The sequence below is a fragment of the Tachysurus vachellii genome, chromosome 10 (genome assembly GCF_030014155.1).
Source record: "Tachysurus vachellii isolate PV-2020 chromosome 10, HZAU_Pvac_v1, whole genome shotgun sequence".
Classification (NCBI taxonomy): Eukaryota; Metazoa; Chordata; class Actinopteri; order Siluriformes; family Bagridae; genus Tachysurus; species Tachysurus vachellii.
In genome coordinates, this window is record NC_083469.1 from 19,649,707 (window position 1) to 19,663,837 (window position 14,131).

Genomic DNA, 14,131 nt, shown 5'->3' on the forward strand with positions numbered 1-14,131 from the left:
CAGATAATTTCCTGTTTTTAAATGTTTGACATTGATTTTCACAGATTTAGTTGATAGTGGAGCTGCCCCTGCTGACACCCCAACTGCCTGACACCCCAACTGCGTGAAATCCCAGCTGCCTGACACCCCAACTGCGTGAAACCCCAGCTGGCTGACACCCCAACTGCGTGAAACCCCAGCTGGCTGACACCCCAACTGCCTGACACCCCACCTGCGTGAAACCCCAACTGCCTGAAACCCCAGCTGCGTGACACCCCAGCTGCCTGACACCCCAGCTGCTTGACACCCCAGCTGCTTGACACCCCAGCTGCCTGACACCCCAACTGCCTGACACCCCAACTGCCTGACACCCCAGCTGACTAACACCCCAGCTGCCTGACACCCCAGCTGCGTGACACCCCAAATTCCTGACACCCCAACTGCCTAACACCCCAGCTGCATGACACCCCAGCTGCGTGACACCCCAAATTCCTGACACCCCAGCTGCCTGACACCCCAGCTGCGTGACACCCCAACTGCCTGACACCCCAGCTGCCTGACACCCCATCTTCCTGGCCTGCCCTTTAGATACACCTCTACTGTGTAATTTGAGTAATACTTTATTATCTGTGTAATAAGAAGGAGTCTTCATTGTACATTGCAGTACAAACCCTGAATAAGTACATCCAGGGACAACAATCAATTGCGTATTATGTGTCATTATGTGTTAACAGTTTGTAAAACTGTTACTCAGATCAATAAAGAAGAAATATTTGTGACATGTAATCTTGGAAAAAGTATTATTCATAGGTAAATATTATATTATTATGAATATAATCTAATATAAGATATAGTTTTTCTAAACTTTCAGGATCCTAGAGATCTCTTGTATGATGACTCCAGTATGTAAAAACACTGATCACTTCTCTGTCCTTGCAGGCTGCTTTAATCAACCCATTCATAGATGTACATAATTTTCTGTGCATATTTACAAACGTCTTCACACAGTTAGCACAACAACGGTCTATGTGGACTGAAGCACCTTTCATTGACTTGCATTATGCAAAAGCATTAAATAACCTCAGCTTTCAAACTTCATGAATTCTTATATCATTCAAACTCACCATTCAACAAAACTAAACGTATCTACCGAACATTTTTCACGTTTTCATTCTGTTTTAAAAACTAATCAATACAACTAAAAATGTCCAACAAATGTTCTTTATTATTATAAAAATATATTTATTTAAAGTTTTAATAAAATAAATAAACCAATAGACTAAAATAGCTAATAATAAAGTACATTAACTAATTAAGTAAGGACATTATTAATATATTAATATATATAAGTGTAACTGAAATGTATTAAAGTGTATGTGTTACAAATGGAAACATAAAAAATAATAATAATAATAATAATAATAGTAATAATAATAATCTCCATCATCCTCGTTGTGACGTGAGGTCGCGAGCTTCCTGAACCTGTCCATCTTTGACGTCATCTGCGTGTTTGTTGTTGTATAATTGTTTATTTATATTTAAACTGGCTCCATAGTGATAGTTTAAATTAAAACACTGCTTGTTCGCCGATAAACATCGTCTCGATTATCAGCACTCTACAACTTCTGACACAACTGAACTCTACAACTTCTGACACAACTGAACTCTACATCTTCCGAAGACACGATGGCTGTAAGAGGATTTCTACCGGACCTGAAGAGCTGGACTGTAGGTGAGATCGCTCGTGCTGCGGGTCTCGTCGCTTTCTCTGCCGGTGCGGGTTACTGCATTTACCGCAGCCTACGGAGAGAAAGAGCTCCTCCGGACCGCACTCAGCCTTCTCACGGTAGGAGGAGCTTTATCCTACCATGTGACTTTAATGTTTCACTGGTTTTACAATAAATCCTGTTGATGTTACAGTGTTACAGTCTAATGTTATGTAGCTCACAAGCGACCTCGTCTATGTAGACAATTAGCCTCATGCTAGTTATCGTGCTAGCGAACTTGGCTACTTGTTTAAATTACACTATAAAATGCTTACAATTGGCTCAACAAGTTATTTTATTTCCATTATGAATTATTTTATGTATTTCATATCATATCTACTTGTCTGTTTTCTGTAGTTATTACACAATTTATTGGTAAATATAATCGTTAGCCTAATGTTAGCTAACCTGCTAGCGACCTTAGCGGTCAGTTTAAATTACATACTAAAATCCTGAAAGGAGTTGATGAACGTAGCTCACGAGACTTTAGTTTATTTCCACAATATAATATTCAAGCCCATTAAAAAGTGACTTTTCACAACCCTGACTACTGGATTTACACTAAATCCTACTTGGACTAGTGATTAGTCAGATCTAAAGGGCTTGGTTGTCTACCTAGAGAACTTCACTAATCATTTCATTTACACATCATAGTGAGTATAAAGGTAGTTAGTTTGCTGAACTCAGATTTAACAATTCAGGATGATTTTTTAACAGATTTGTGTGGTGGACAGGGGCAGGAGGTTTTAGAGGGTTTTATCATTTCACATCAAATGTACAGTGAATTTAAACAAGCTGACTACAAATGTTACAATTTGGCTGTTTCTTCATAAACTAATTATTAATACAATTCACAGGGTTTTTAACGTTTAAGCATTAATAGGAAACTTTGATATTGTGTAGTTAAGTTGTAATTCTCATTCACATAAAACTCAATGCAGAGCCTGTGGACGTGCTGAGGGAATCATTGGATACTCCCTCTCTCCTCCAGGTATGTATCAGGTCAATAGTAACATTTTAACACTGTTTGAAACGTGTAGGCCACGTTTGTCTAAGTGTGTGTGTGTGTGTGTGTGTGTGCGTCAAGGTCGTTGAGCCAATTCTGCAACTGCCGCCCACCGAACCTCAAGACGAACCTTCAGCCGTCATTCTGGTAAACAAATCTTTCATTTATTTGCTAAAGCAGATCACTGGATTTTACCAGGTTGCATTTTCTGTAAAGGATGTTAGTATGAATCTGCTATGATAAGCAGCTCTTATGATCTTCGTGCTCTACATATCACAGCCGCTCGATGCTGGTGAACCGAACAGCGCTTGCTGCGATGTTCAGTTCGTGTCTGCAGATTCCTCATCCTCCCAGTCTGAGGTATTCTACAGTTCTGCAGCTGAGATACAAACACACAAACACCCTTCGCTACAAGTTTTAATGTCTAGTTTTGTTTCACTATTTCTAGCCAGTGGACATCAGGAGAGTCATCCCCGGAATGATAAGGGGTCCAGAGAGTCGGCTCTGCGGGCTCGAAACCGTAGAGACGCACCACTCGATTCACAAAGTAAACTTTTCCTTTAGGGAATGAAGAATATTGAACAAATTAATATTTAGTGATGAAAATTGACATTTTTCATTTGACATGATTTTTAGAAGAGCACATTTGTGGTCATAGATCATGAATTTGGTCTAATTGACATTTGCAGGGATTCCCTTATTATACCAGATACGAGGAGAGTTTCCCTGTCATTCAGCTAAGTGATTATTCATTGTGGCATCAAAAAATGTTATTAATTGCAGTGACTAAATTGAGTTTGTGTGTTTTAAGGTTGTTGAGCCACATCTTCATTTGCTGCCCAACGAACAACAAGAAGACCCATCAGCTGTTCTTCTGGTAACCAAAGCTTTCGTTTATTTACTAAACCCAATCACTGGATTTTACAAGGTTCTTTTTACTGAACAGAATATCAGTATGAACCTGCTATGATCAGAAGCACTTATGATCTTCCTGCTCTAATTTTCACAGCCACTCGATGCTGGTGAGCTGATCAGCGCTTGCCGAAACATTCAGTTCCTCTCTGCAGACACCTCCATCTCCCAGTCTGAGGTATTCTACAGTGTAGCAGCTATGATACAAACACACAAACACTCTTCTTTACAAGTTCTAATGTTTAGTTTTGTTTCTCTATCTCTAGTCAGTGAACATCAGGACATACCTCTTGTGGATGATAAGGGGCCCAGAGTGTCGTCTTTGCTGGTTTACAACCACAAAGACACAATCCATCAATCACATGGTAATCGCAGACCTAAGTACTCTGATGAAGAGAATTGACCTTGATGCATTTTAGATACGCACCTTTGTGAAATAGATCTTGAGTTTCGGCTGTTTGTCATTTGCAGGGATTCCCTTATCATACCACCACAGAGGATTGTTTCACTGGCATACAGGTAAGGGCTTATTTGTTGTGGCATCACAAAACTTTTGTTAATTGCAGTGATTAATTGTGTTCATTTTAAATTGTTCTCTTCAGGTTGAATCTGGGAGGGTTACAGAATTTATTTCCTGTAACCGAGTGGAGACCGACATCATCGTGCCAGGTTTTTATTATGTGGTAAGTTTATTGCACTTTCATAAAATGTGTATTGTTGTTAGTAACTTTTTGAATTTGTCTGCAGTGTCAATTTTTTTTTTATTCAACAGCAAACCATTAAACAGGTGACCTGCACTTACCTGTTTGTGGGTAAAGATGGGCAAATGGACACCTCCACTTGGGAGAAGGAAGAGGTTCCCGTTCCATATGCGGTAATTCCATGTTTCACACCTGATGTGTATCTACATTTGCTGCTATTCACCTGAACGGGAGGCTGTAAAATCTACTGTGCAAGTTTTAACGATTCATTGATTTGGCTTGCAGGAGAGTGACGAGAGCTTTAACCCAGAGGAGATGGAGGTGCCCTTTATTTGGTATGAAACTCTTCACTGTTTAATGGTGTAATGTTGTATTGTGTGTTTAACATACACTAAGTATTTACATGTCCTGTTTCTTAGCTGCCATCTTTCAGACAGAGGGGTTACTGATGTCGGCCTGAAGCTGCCCGCTCTCCGTGAGGCGTTCGCTGTGAGTAAAACCTTTTTCCGGCTGCTGTTATTGCGCAGGTAAAGTCCACTCGGCTTTAATTTATATTGTGTGCTGTCTCATGTTCAGACCCTGCTTGCCAGCATCCACAACCAGAACTTCCTGTTCCTGGTGGGAAAGAAGATCGTCATGCGTCTGGCAGCGGCTAACATCCAGGTGACTTAAGGATGATGAAAGAGCGATTCGTTTTAGTGACGAAAATACTTTGTTACTCAGCCAATTGAAAACCATAGCCAGTGAGTCACAGACATGTTTTGTTTGTTTTAACAGGACGTGGTTGGGGTGAAGTTGGCCTACGAGGCCTTGATTCGATTCCTGAGGACGCCTTCTCATCAGGATTCGATTGAGGCAGAGATCTCCTCCTGTGTAAGCTAATAATTGCCTGTGTGAAGTGACATGTTTAAATATAGTAGATTTGTATAATATAGTAAACAGGACTCTAATATGTAATGCTAATTTCTTTTTGTAACTCTTCTCCTCTGTGCAGGTCCCCCACTACAACTTCCTGGATGTTTTTTTTGAGCTGATTCTGTTCCGCCATTTCAGAAGTGGCTCAACACTTGAGACAGTAAGTGACTGATCAGGAGATGTATAAATGATGTTGAATGTAAATTCAGAAGATGTAACCTTTAACCCTGATAGGACATGGCATTAATGAAGCTTGTTGTTTTCCTTTCCTAAAGTTTAATGGAGGATTCTTGGAGCGCCTGCTCGAGCTCATCAGCATGTGGGATGTGGACGTGTGGGAGCCTGCAGCAGAGCTGTACTTCACAGTGCTTATCGTAAGTGTTTGAATATCTTCTGATGCCACGATACACAAATTCTCAGGATTGTATCTTAAACTCAGTGACGCTGTGTTGGATGTGTGTGTGTGTGTAATTTGTCAACAGGATCACCTAACACAGCTTGCTGAAGTACTGTTCTCTCAGCCTCTGGAGCTGTACAGTGACCCAGCAGCCTTAGCCACCACGGTTCAGCATCTTCTCAAGAAGCACGTCCAGCAGATGATGGACACTTTGGAGAAGCTCTGAGCAATGTCTTTTGTTTATCGCTTTATATTTTCTTCTTCTGATTCGTTTTATGTTCGTTCTTTTCCCTCACTTCTTTCCCTACATTGCTCAAGCTCTCCACAGGTAAGTATGAATTCATTTTATTTCTGTTTTTGATTAAGATTTTAAAAATCACTTTTCTTTCCTATAGGTTTGTACAGTCAACCCCAGGACTGAAGACGGGCTTAACCCTAGGATCCCTCATCCCATAATAATTATCCCATATTAATCTATCCCTCTATTCCTGTCCCACTCCCCTATTCCTATAGATACTAAATAGGTTAATAGATTTTTTTGTAAATAAACTTATTGTTATATAGTGCTTATATTATTTAATAAATGTTTACATTTGTTTCTATTACAGTCTAATTCGGATTATTTTTTATTCATCACATGATATACATATATAATTTTCCTTTTAAAAGCACAACACAAAATGAATGTTTCATTCATCTAAAGATCATTTTTAAAAACAAATTCAGAACCTTTAAATGATTTACTAAAACGTGAGAAATGACAAATAACAAAATTCAGATATTTATACTCTTGGATCATTTGTGTGATGGCCCCAAACTGTGGAACAATATTTAACGTTTAAAGAATTGCATAATTGTAAATTATTTATTAATTTATATATTAATTATATAAATTATACAGTGTCATAGGAAGTCTTTCTCTGTTGGCTTCCTCTGCTGTGTTCTCTACAGCCATGGTAATTAAATGTGCTTCTCTCTCTCTCTCTCTCTCTCTCTCTCTCTCTCTCTCTCTCATTCTCTTTCCCATTTCCTCGTTTTTCAGCAGAAAATATATTTTACAGATAATTTCCTGTTTTTAAATGTTTGACATTGATTTTCACAGATTTAGTTGATAGTGGAGCTGCCCCTGCTGACACCCCAACTGCCTGACACCCCAATTGCGTGAAATCCCAGCTGCCTGACACCCCAACTGCGTGAAACCCCAGCTGGCTGACACCCCAACTGCGTGAAACCCCAGCTGGCTGACACCCCAACTGCCTGACACCCCACCTGCGTGAAACCCCAACTGCCTGAAACCCCAGCTGCGTGACACCCCAGCTGCCTGACACCCCAGCTGCTTGACACCCCAGCTGCTTGACACCCCAGCTGCCTGACACCCCAACTGCCTGACACCCCAACTGCCTGACACCCCAACTGCCTGACACCCCAGCTGACTAACACCCCAGCTGCCTGACACCCCAGCTGCGTGACACCCCAAATTCCTGACACCCCAACTGCCTAACACCCCAGCTGCATGACACCCCAGCTGCGTGACACCCCAAATTCCTGACACCCCAGCTGCCTGACACCCCAGCTGCGTGACACCCCAACTGCCTGACACCCCAGCTGCCTGACACCCCATCTTCCTGGCCTGCCCTTTAGATACACCTCTACTGTGTAATTTGAGTAATACTTTATTATCTGTGTAATAAGAAGGAGTCTTCATTGTACATTGCAGTACAAACCCTGAATAAATACATCCAGGGACAACAATCAATTGCGTATTATGTGTCATTATGTGTTAACAGTTTGTAAAACTGTTACTCAGATCAATAAAGAAGAAATATTTGTGACATGTAATCTTGGAAAAAGTATTATTCATAGGTAAATATTATATTATTATGAATATAATCTAATATAAGATATAGTTTTTCTAAACTTTCAGGATCCTAGAGATCTCTTGTATGATGACTCCAGTATGTAAAAACACTGATCACTTCTCTGTCCTTGCAGGCTGCTTTAATCAACCCATTCATAGATGTACATAATTTTCTGTGCATATTTACAAACGTCTTCACACAGTTAGCACAACAACGGTCTATGTGGACTGAAGCACCTTTCATTGACTTGCATTATGCAAAAGCATTAAATAACCTCAGCTTTCAAACTTCATGAATTCTTATATCATTCAAACTCACCATTCAACAAAACTAAACGTATCTACCGAACATTTTTCACGTTTTCATTCTGTTTTAAAAACTAATCAATACAACTAAAAATGTCCAACAAATGTTCTTTATTATTATAAAAATATATTTATTTAAAGTTTTAATAAAATAAATAAACCAATAGACTAAAATAGCTAATAATAAAGTATATTAACTAATTAAGTAAGGACATTATTAATATATTAATATATAAGTGTAACTGAAATGTATTAAAGTGTATGTGTTACAAATGGAAACATAAAAAAAAATAATAATAATAATAATAATCTCCATCATCCTCGTTGTGACGTGAGGTCGCGAGCTTCCTGAACCTGTCCATCTTTGACGTCATCTGCGTGTTTGTTGTTGTATAATTGTTTATTTATATTTAAACTGGCTCCATAGTGATAGTTTAAATTAAAACACTGCTTGTTCGCCGATAAACATCGTCTCGATTATCAGCACTCTACAACTTCTGACACAACTGAACTCTACAACTTCTGACACAACTGAACTCTACAACTTCTGACACAACTGAACTCTACATCTTCCGAAGACACGATGGCTGTAAGAGGATTTCTACCGGACCTGAAGAGCTGGACTGTAGGTGAGATCGCTCGTGCTGCGGGTCTCGTCGCTTTCTCTGCCGGTGCGGGTTACTGCATTTACCGCAGCCTACGGAGAGAAAGAGCTCCTCCGGACCGCACTCAGCCTTCTCACGGTAGGAGGAGCTTTATCCTACCATGTGACTTTAATGTTTCACTGGTTTTACAATAAATCCTGTTGATGTTACAGTGTTACAGTCTAATGTTATGTAGCTCACAAGCGACCTCGTCTATGTAGACAATTAGCCTCATGCTAGTTATCGTGCTAGCGAACTTGGCTACTTGTTTAAATTACACTATAAAATGCTTACAATTGGCTCAACAAGTTATTTTATTTCCATTATGAATTATTTTATGTATTTCATATCATATCTACTTGTCTGTTTTCTGTAGTTATTACACAATTTATTGGTAAATATAATCGTTAGCCTAATGTTAGCTAACCTGCTAGCGACCTTAGCGGTCAGTTTAAATTACATACTAAAATCCTGAAAGGAGTTGATGAACGTAGCTCACGAGACTTTAGTTTATTTCCACAATATAATATTCAAGCCCATTAAAAAGTGACTTTTCACAACCCTGACTACTGGATTTACACTAAATCCTACTTGGACTAGTGATTAGTCAGATCTAAAGGGCTTGGTTGTCTACCTAGAGAACTTCACTAATCATTTCATTTACACATCATAGTGAGTATAAAGGTAGTTAGTTTGCTGAACTCAGATTTAACAATTCAGGATGATTTTTTAACAGATTTGTGTGGTGGACAGGGGCAGGAGGTTTTAGAGGGTTTTATCATTTCACATCAAATGTACAGTGAATTTAAACAAGCTGACTACAAATGTTACAATTTGGCTGTTTCTTCATAAACTAATTATTAATACAATTCACAGGGTTTTTAACGTTTAAGCATTAATAGGAAACTTTGATATTGTGTAGTTAAGTTGTAATTCTCATTCACATAAAACTCAATGCAGAGCCTGTGGACGTGCTGAGGGAATCATTGGATACTCCCTCTCTCCTCCAGGTATGTATCAGGTCAATAGTAACATTTTAACACTGTTTGAAACGTGTAGGCCACGTTTGTCTAAGTGTGTGTGTGTGTGTGTGTGTGCGTCAAGGTCGTTGAGCCAATTCTGCAACTGCCGCCCACCGAACCTCAAGACGAACCTTCAGCCGTCATTCTGGTAAACAAATCTTTCATTTATTTGCTAAAGCAGATCACTGGATTTTACCAGGTTGCATTTTCTGTAAAGGATGTTAGTATGAATCTGCTATGATAAGCAGCTCTTATGATCTTCGTGCTCTACATATCACAGCCGCTCGATGCTGGTGAACCGAACAGCGCTTGCTGCGATGTTCGGTTCGTGTCTGCAGATTCCTCATCCTCCCAGTCTGAGGTATTCTACAGTTCTGCAGCTGAGATACAAACACACAAACACCCTTCGCTACAAGTTTTAATGTCTAGTTTTGTTTCACTATTTCTAGCCAGTGGACATCAGGAGAGTCATCCCCGGAATGATAAGGGGTCCAGAGAGTCGGCTCTGCGGGCTCGAAACCGTAGAGACGCACCACTCGATTCACAAAGTAAACTTTTCCTTTAGGGAATGAAGAATATTGAACAAATTAATATTTAGTGATGAAAATTGACATTTTTGATTTGACATGATTTTTAGAAGAGCACATTTGTGGTCATAGATCATGAATTTGGTCTAATTGACATTTGCAGGGATTCCCTTATTATACCAGATACGAGGAGAGTTTCCCTGTCATTCAGCTAAGTGATTATTCATTGTGGCATCAAAAAATGTTATTAATTGCAGTGACTAAATTGAGTTTGTGTGTTTTAAGGTTGTTGAGCCACATCTTCATTTGCTGCCCAACGAACAACAAGAAGACCCATCAGCTGTTCTTCTGGTAACCAAAGCTTTCGTTTATTTACTAAACCCAATCACTGGATTTTACAAGGTTCTTTTTACTGAACAGAATATCAGTATGAACCTGCTATGATCAGAAGCACTTATGATCTTCCTGCTCTAATTTTCACAGCCACTCGATGCTGGTGAGCTGATCAGCGCTTGCCGAAACATTCAGTTCCTCTCTGCAGACACCTCCATCTCCCAGTCTGAGGTATTCTACAGTGTAGCAGCTATGATACAAACACACAAACACTCTTCTTTACAAGTTCTAATGTTTAGTTTTGTTTCTCTATCTCTAGTCAGTGAACATCAGGACATACCTCTTGTGGATGATAAGGGGCCCAGAGTGTCGTCTTTGCTGGTTTACAACCACAAAGACACAATCCATCAATCACATGGTAATCGCAGACCTAAGTACTCTGATGAAGAGAATTGACCTTGATGCATTTTAGATACGCACCTTTGTGAAATAGATCTTGAGTTTCGGCTGTTTGTCATTTGCAGGGATTCCCTTATCATACCACCACAGAGGATTGTTTCACTGGCATACAGGTAAGGGCTTATTTGTTGTGGCATCACAAAACTTTTGTTAATTGCAGTGATTAATTGTGTTCATTTTAAATTGTTCTCTTCAGGTTGAATCTGGGAGGGTTACAGAATTTATTTCCTGTAACCGAGTGGAGACCGACATCATCGTGCCAGGTTTTTATTATGTGGTAAGTTTATTGCACTTTCATAAAATGTGTATTGTTGTTAGTAACTTTTTGAATTTGTCTGCAGTGTCAATTTTTTTTTATTCAACAGCAAACCATTAAACAGGTGACCTGCACTTACCTGTTTGTGGGTAAAGATGGGCAAATGGACACCTCCACTTGGGAGAAGGAAGAGGTTCCCGTTCCATATGCGGTAATTCCATGTTTCACACCTGATGTGTATCTACATTTGCTGCTATTCACCTGAACGGGAGGCTGTAAAATCTACTGTGCAAGTTTTAACGATTCATTGATTTGGCTTGCAGGAGAGTGACGAGAGCTTTAACCCAGAGGAGATGGAGGTGCCCTTTATTTGGTATGAAACTCTTCACTGTTTAATGGTGTAATGTTGTATTGTGTGTTTAACATACACTAAGTATTTACATGTCCTGTTTCTTAGCTGCCATCTTTCAGACAGAGGGGTTACTGATGTCGGCCTGAAGCTGCCCGCTCTCCGTGAGGCGTTCGCTGTGAGTAAAACCTTTTTCCGGCTGCTGTTATTGCGCAGGTAAAGTCCACTCGGCTTTAATTTATATTGTGTGCTGTCTCATGTTCAGACCCTGCTTGCCAGCATCCACAACCAGAACTTCCTGTTCCTGGTGGGAAAGAAGATCGTCATGCGTCTGGCAGCGGCTAACATCCAGGTGACTTAAGGATGATGAAAGAGCGATTCGTTTTAGTGACGAAAATACTTTGTTACTCAGCCAATTGAAAACCATAGCCAGTGAGTCACAGACATGTTTTGTTTGTTTTAACAGGACGTGGTTGGGGTGAAGTTGGCCTACGAGGCCTTGATTCGATTCCTGAGGACGCCTTCTCATCAGGATTCGATTGAGGCAGAGATCTCCTCCTGTGTAAGCTAATAATTGCCTGTGTGAAGTGACATGTTTAAATATAGTAGATTTGTATAATATAGTAAACAGGACTCTAATATGTAATGCTAATTTCTTTTTGTAACTCTTCTCCTCTGTGCAGGTCCCCCACTACAACTTCCTGGATGTTTTTTTTGAGCTGATTCTGTTCCGCCATTTCAGAAGTGGCTCAACACTTGAGACAGTAAGTGACTGATCAGGAGATGTATAAATGATGTTGAATGTAAATTCAGAAGATGTAACCTTTAACCCTGATAGGACATGGCATTAATGAAGCTTGTTGTTTTCCTTTCCTAAAGTTTAATGGAGGATTCTTGGAGCGCCTGCTCGAGCTCATCAGCATGTGGGATGTGGACGTGTGGGAGCCTGCAGCAGAGCTGTACTTCACAGTGCTTATCGTAAGTGTTTGAATATCTTCTGATGCCACGATACACAAATTCTCAGGATTGTATCTTAAACTCAGTGACGCTGTGTTGGATGTGTGTGTGTGTGTGTAATTTGTCAACAGGATCACCTAACACAGCTTGCTGAAGTACTGTTCTCTCAGCCTCTGGAGCTGTACAGTGACCCAGCAGCCTTAGCCACCACGGTTCAGCATCTTCTCAAGAAGCACGTCCAGCAGATGATGGACACTTTGGAGAAGCTCTGAGCAATGTCTTTTGTTTATCGCTTTATATTTTCTTCTTCTGATTCGTTTTATGTTCGTTCTTTTCCCTCACTTCTTTCCCTACATTGCTCAAGCTCTCCACAGGTGAGTATGAATTCATTTTATTTCTATTTTTGATTAAGATTTTAAAAATCACTTTTCTTTCCTATAGGTTTGTACAGTCAACCCCAGGACTGAAGACGGGCTTAACCCTAGGATCCCTCATCCCTTAATAATTATCCCATATTAATCTATCCCTCTATTCCTGTCCCACTCCCCTATTCCTATAGATACTAAATAGGTTAATAGATTTTTTTGTAAATAAACTTATTGTTATATAGTGCTTATATTATTTAATAAATGTTTACATTTGTTTCTATTACAGTCTAATTCGGATTATTTTTTATTCATCACATGATATACATATATAATTTTCCTTTTAAAAGCACAACACAAAATGAATGTTTCATTCATCTAAAGATCATTTTTAAAAACAAATTCAGAACCTTTAAATGATTTACTAAAACGTGAGAAATGACAAATAACAAAATTCAGATATTTATACTCTTGGATCATTTGTGTGATGGCCCCAAACTGTGGAACAATATTTAACGTTTAAAGAATTGCATAATTGTAAATTATTTATTAATTTATATATTAATTATATAAATTATACAGTGTCATAGGAAGTCTTTCTCTGTTGGCTTCCTCTGCTGTGTTCTCTACAGCCATGGTAATTAAATGTGCTTCTCTCTCTCTCTCTCTCTCTCTCTCTCTCTCTCTCTCTCTCTTTCTCTTTCCCATTTCCTCGTTTTTCAGCAGAAAATATATTTTACAGATAATTTCCTGTTTTTAAATGTTTGACATTGATTTTCACAGATTTAGTTGATAGTGGAGCTGCCCCTGCTGACACCCCAACTGCCTGACACCCCAACTGCGTGAAATCCCAGCTGCCTGACACCCCAACTGCGTGAAACCCCAGCTGCCTGACACCCCAACTGCGTGAAACCCCAGCTGCCTGACACCCCAACTGCCTGACACCCCACCTGCGTGAAACCCCAACTGCCTGAAACCCCAGCTGCGTGACACCCCAGCTGCATGACACCCCAGCTGCCTGACACCCCAGCTGCGTGACACCCCAGCTGCTTGACACCCCAGCTGCTTGACACCCCAGCTGCCTGACACCCCAACTGCCTGACACCCCAACTGCCTGACACCCCAGCTGCCTAACACCCCAGCTGCCTAACACCCCAGCTGCGTGACACCCCAAATTCCTGACACCCCAACTGCCTAACACCCCAGCTGCATGACACCCCAGCTGCGTGACACCCCAAATTCCTGACACCCCAGCTGCCTGACACCCCAGCTGCCTGACACCCCAGCTGCCTGACACCCCATCTTCCTGGCCTGCCCTTTAGATACACCTCTACTGTGTAATTTGAGTAATACTTTATTATCTGTGTAATAAGAAGGAG

At 40.2% G+C, this 14,131-nt stretch overlaps 2 protein-coding genes across 3 annotated transcripts; both read left to right on the plus strand.

The window, feature by feature from the left end:
• The first annotated feature begins 1,448 nt into the window (after positions 1-1,448).
• LOC132852229 (uncharacterized) lies at positions 1,449-6,109 on the plus strand. The gene is made up of 18 exons (XM_060879310.1): positions 1,449-1,825; positions 2,687-2,736; positions 2,833-2,898; positions 3,031-3,111; positions 3,200-3,298; positions 3,563-3,628; positions 3,761-3,841; positions 3,930-4,028; positions 4,135-4,182; positions 4,266-4,346; positions 4,436-4,537; positions 4,650-4,699; positions 4,784-4,853; positions 4,941-5,027; positions 5,142-5,237; positions 5,359-5,439; positions 5,555-5,653; positions 5,762-6,109. Exons 1-18 carry the CDS (start codon positions 1,666-1,668, stop codon positions 5,900-5,902), a joined length of 1,557 nt encoding a protein of 518 aa, XP_060735293.1. The 5' UTR covers positions 1,449-1,665; the 3' UTR covers positions 5,903-6,109.
• Positions 6,110-8,182: 2,073 nt separating this feature from the next.
• On the plus strand, positions 8,183-13,647 carry LOC132852169 (uncharacterized). Of its 2 annotated transcripts, XM_060879237.1 has the most exons (18): positions 8,183-8,583; positions 9,445-9,494; positions 9,589-9,654; positions 9,787-9,867; positions 9,956-10,054; positions 10,319-10,384; positions 10,517-10,597; positions 10,686-10,784; positions 10,891-10,938; positions 11,022-11,102; positions 11,191-11,292; positions 11,405-11,454; positions 11,539-11,608; positions 11,696-11,782; positions 11,897-11,992; positions 12,114-12,194; positions 12,310-12,408; positions 12,519-13,647. In XM_060879237.1, the coding sequence occupies exons 1-18, from the start codon at positions 8,424-8,426 to the stop codon at positions 12,657-12,659; spliced, it is 1,557 nt and encodes a 518-aa protein (XP_060735220.1). In that variant the 5' UTR covers positions 8,183-8,423; the 3' UTR covers positions 12,660-13,647. The 2 variants fall into 2 exon arrangements, with proteins under 2 accessions (XP_060735220.1, XP_060735221.1); XM_060879238.1 differs by lacking the exon at positions 8,183-8,583 and adding an exon at positions 8,664-9,156 and having other exon boundaries at positions 9,589-9,867.
• Positions 13,648-14,131: the final 484 nt, after the last annotated feature.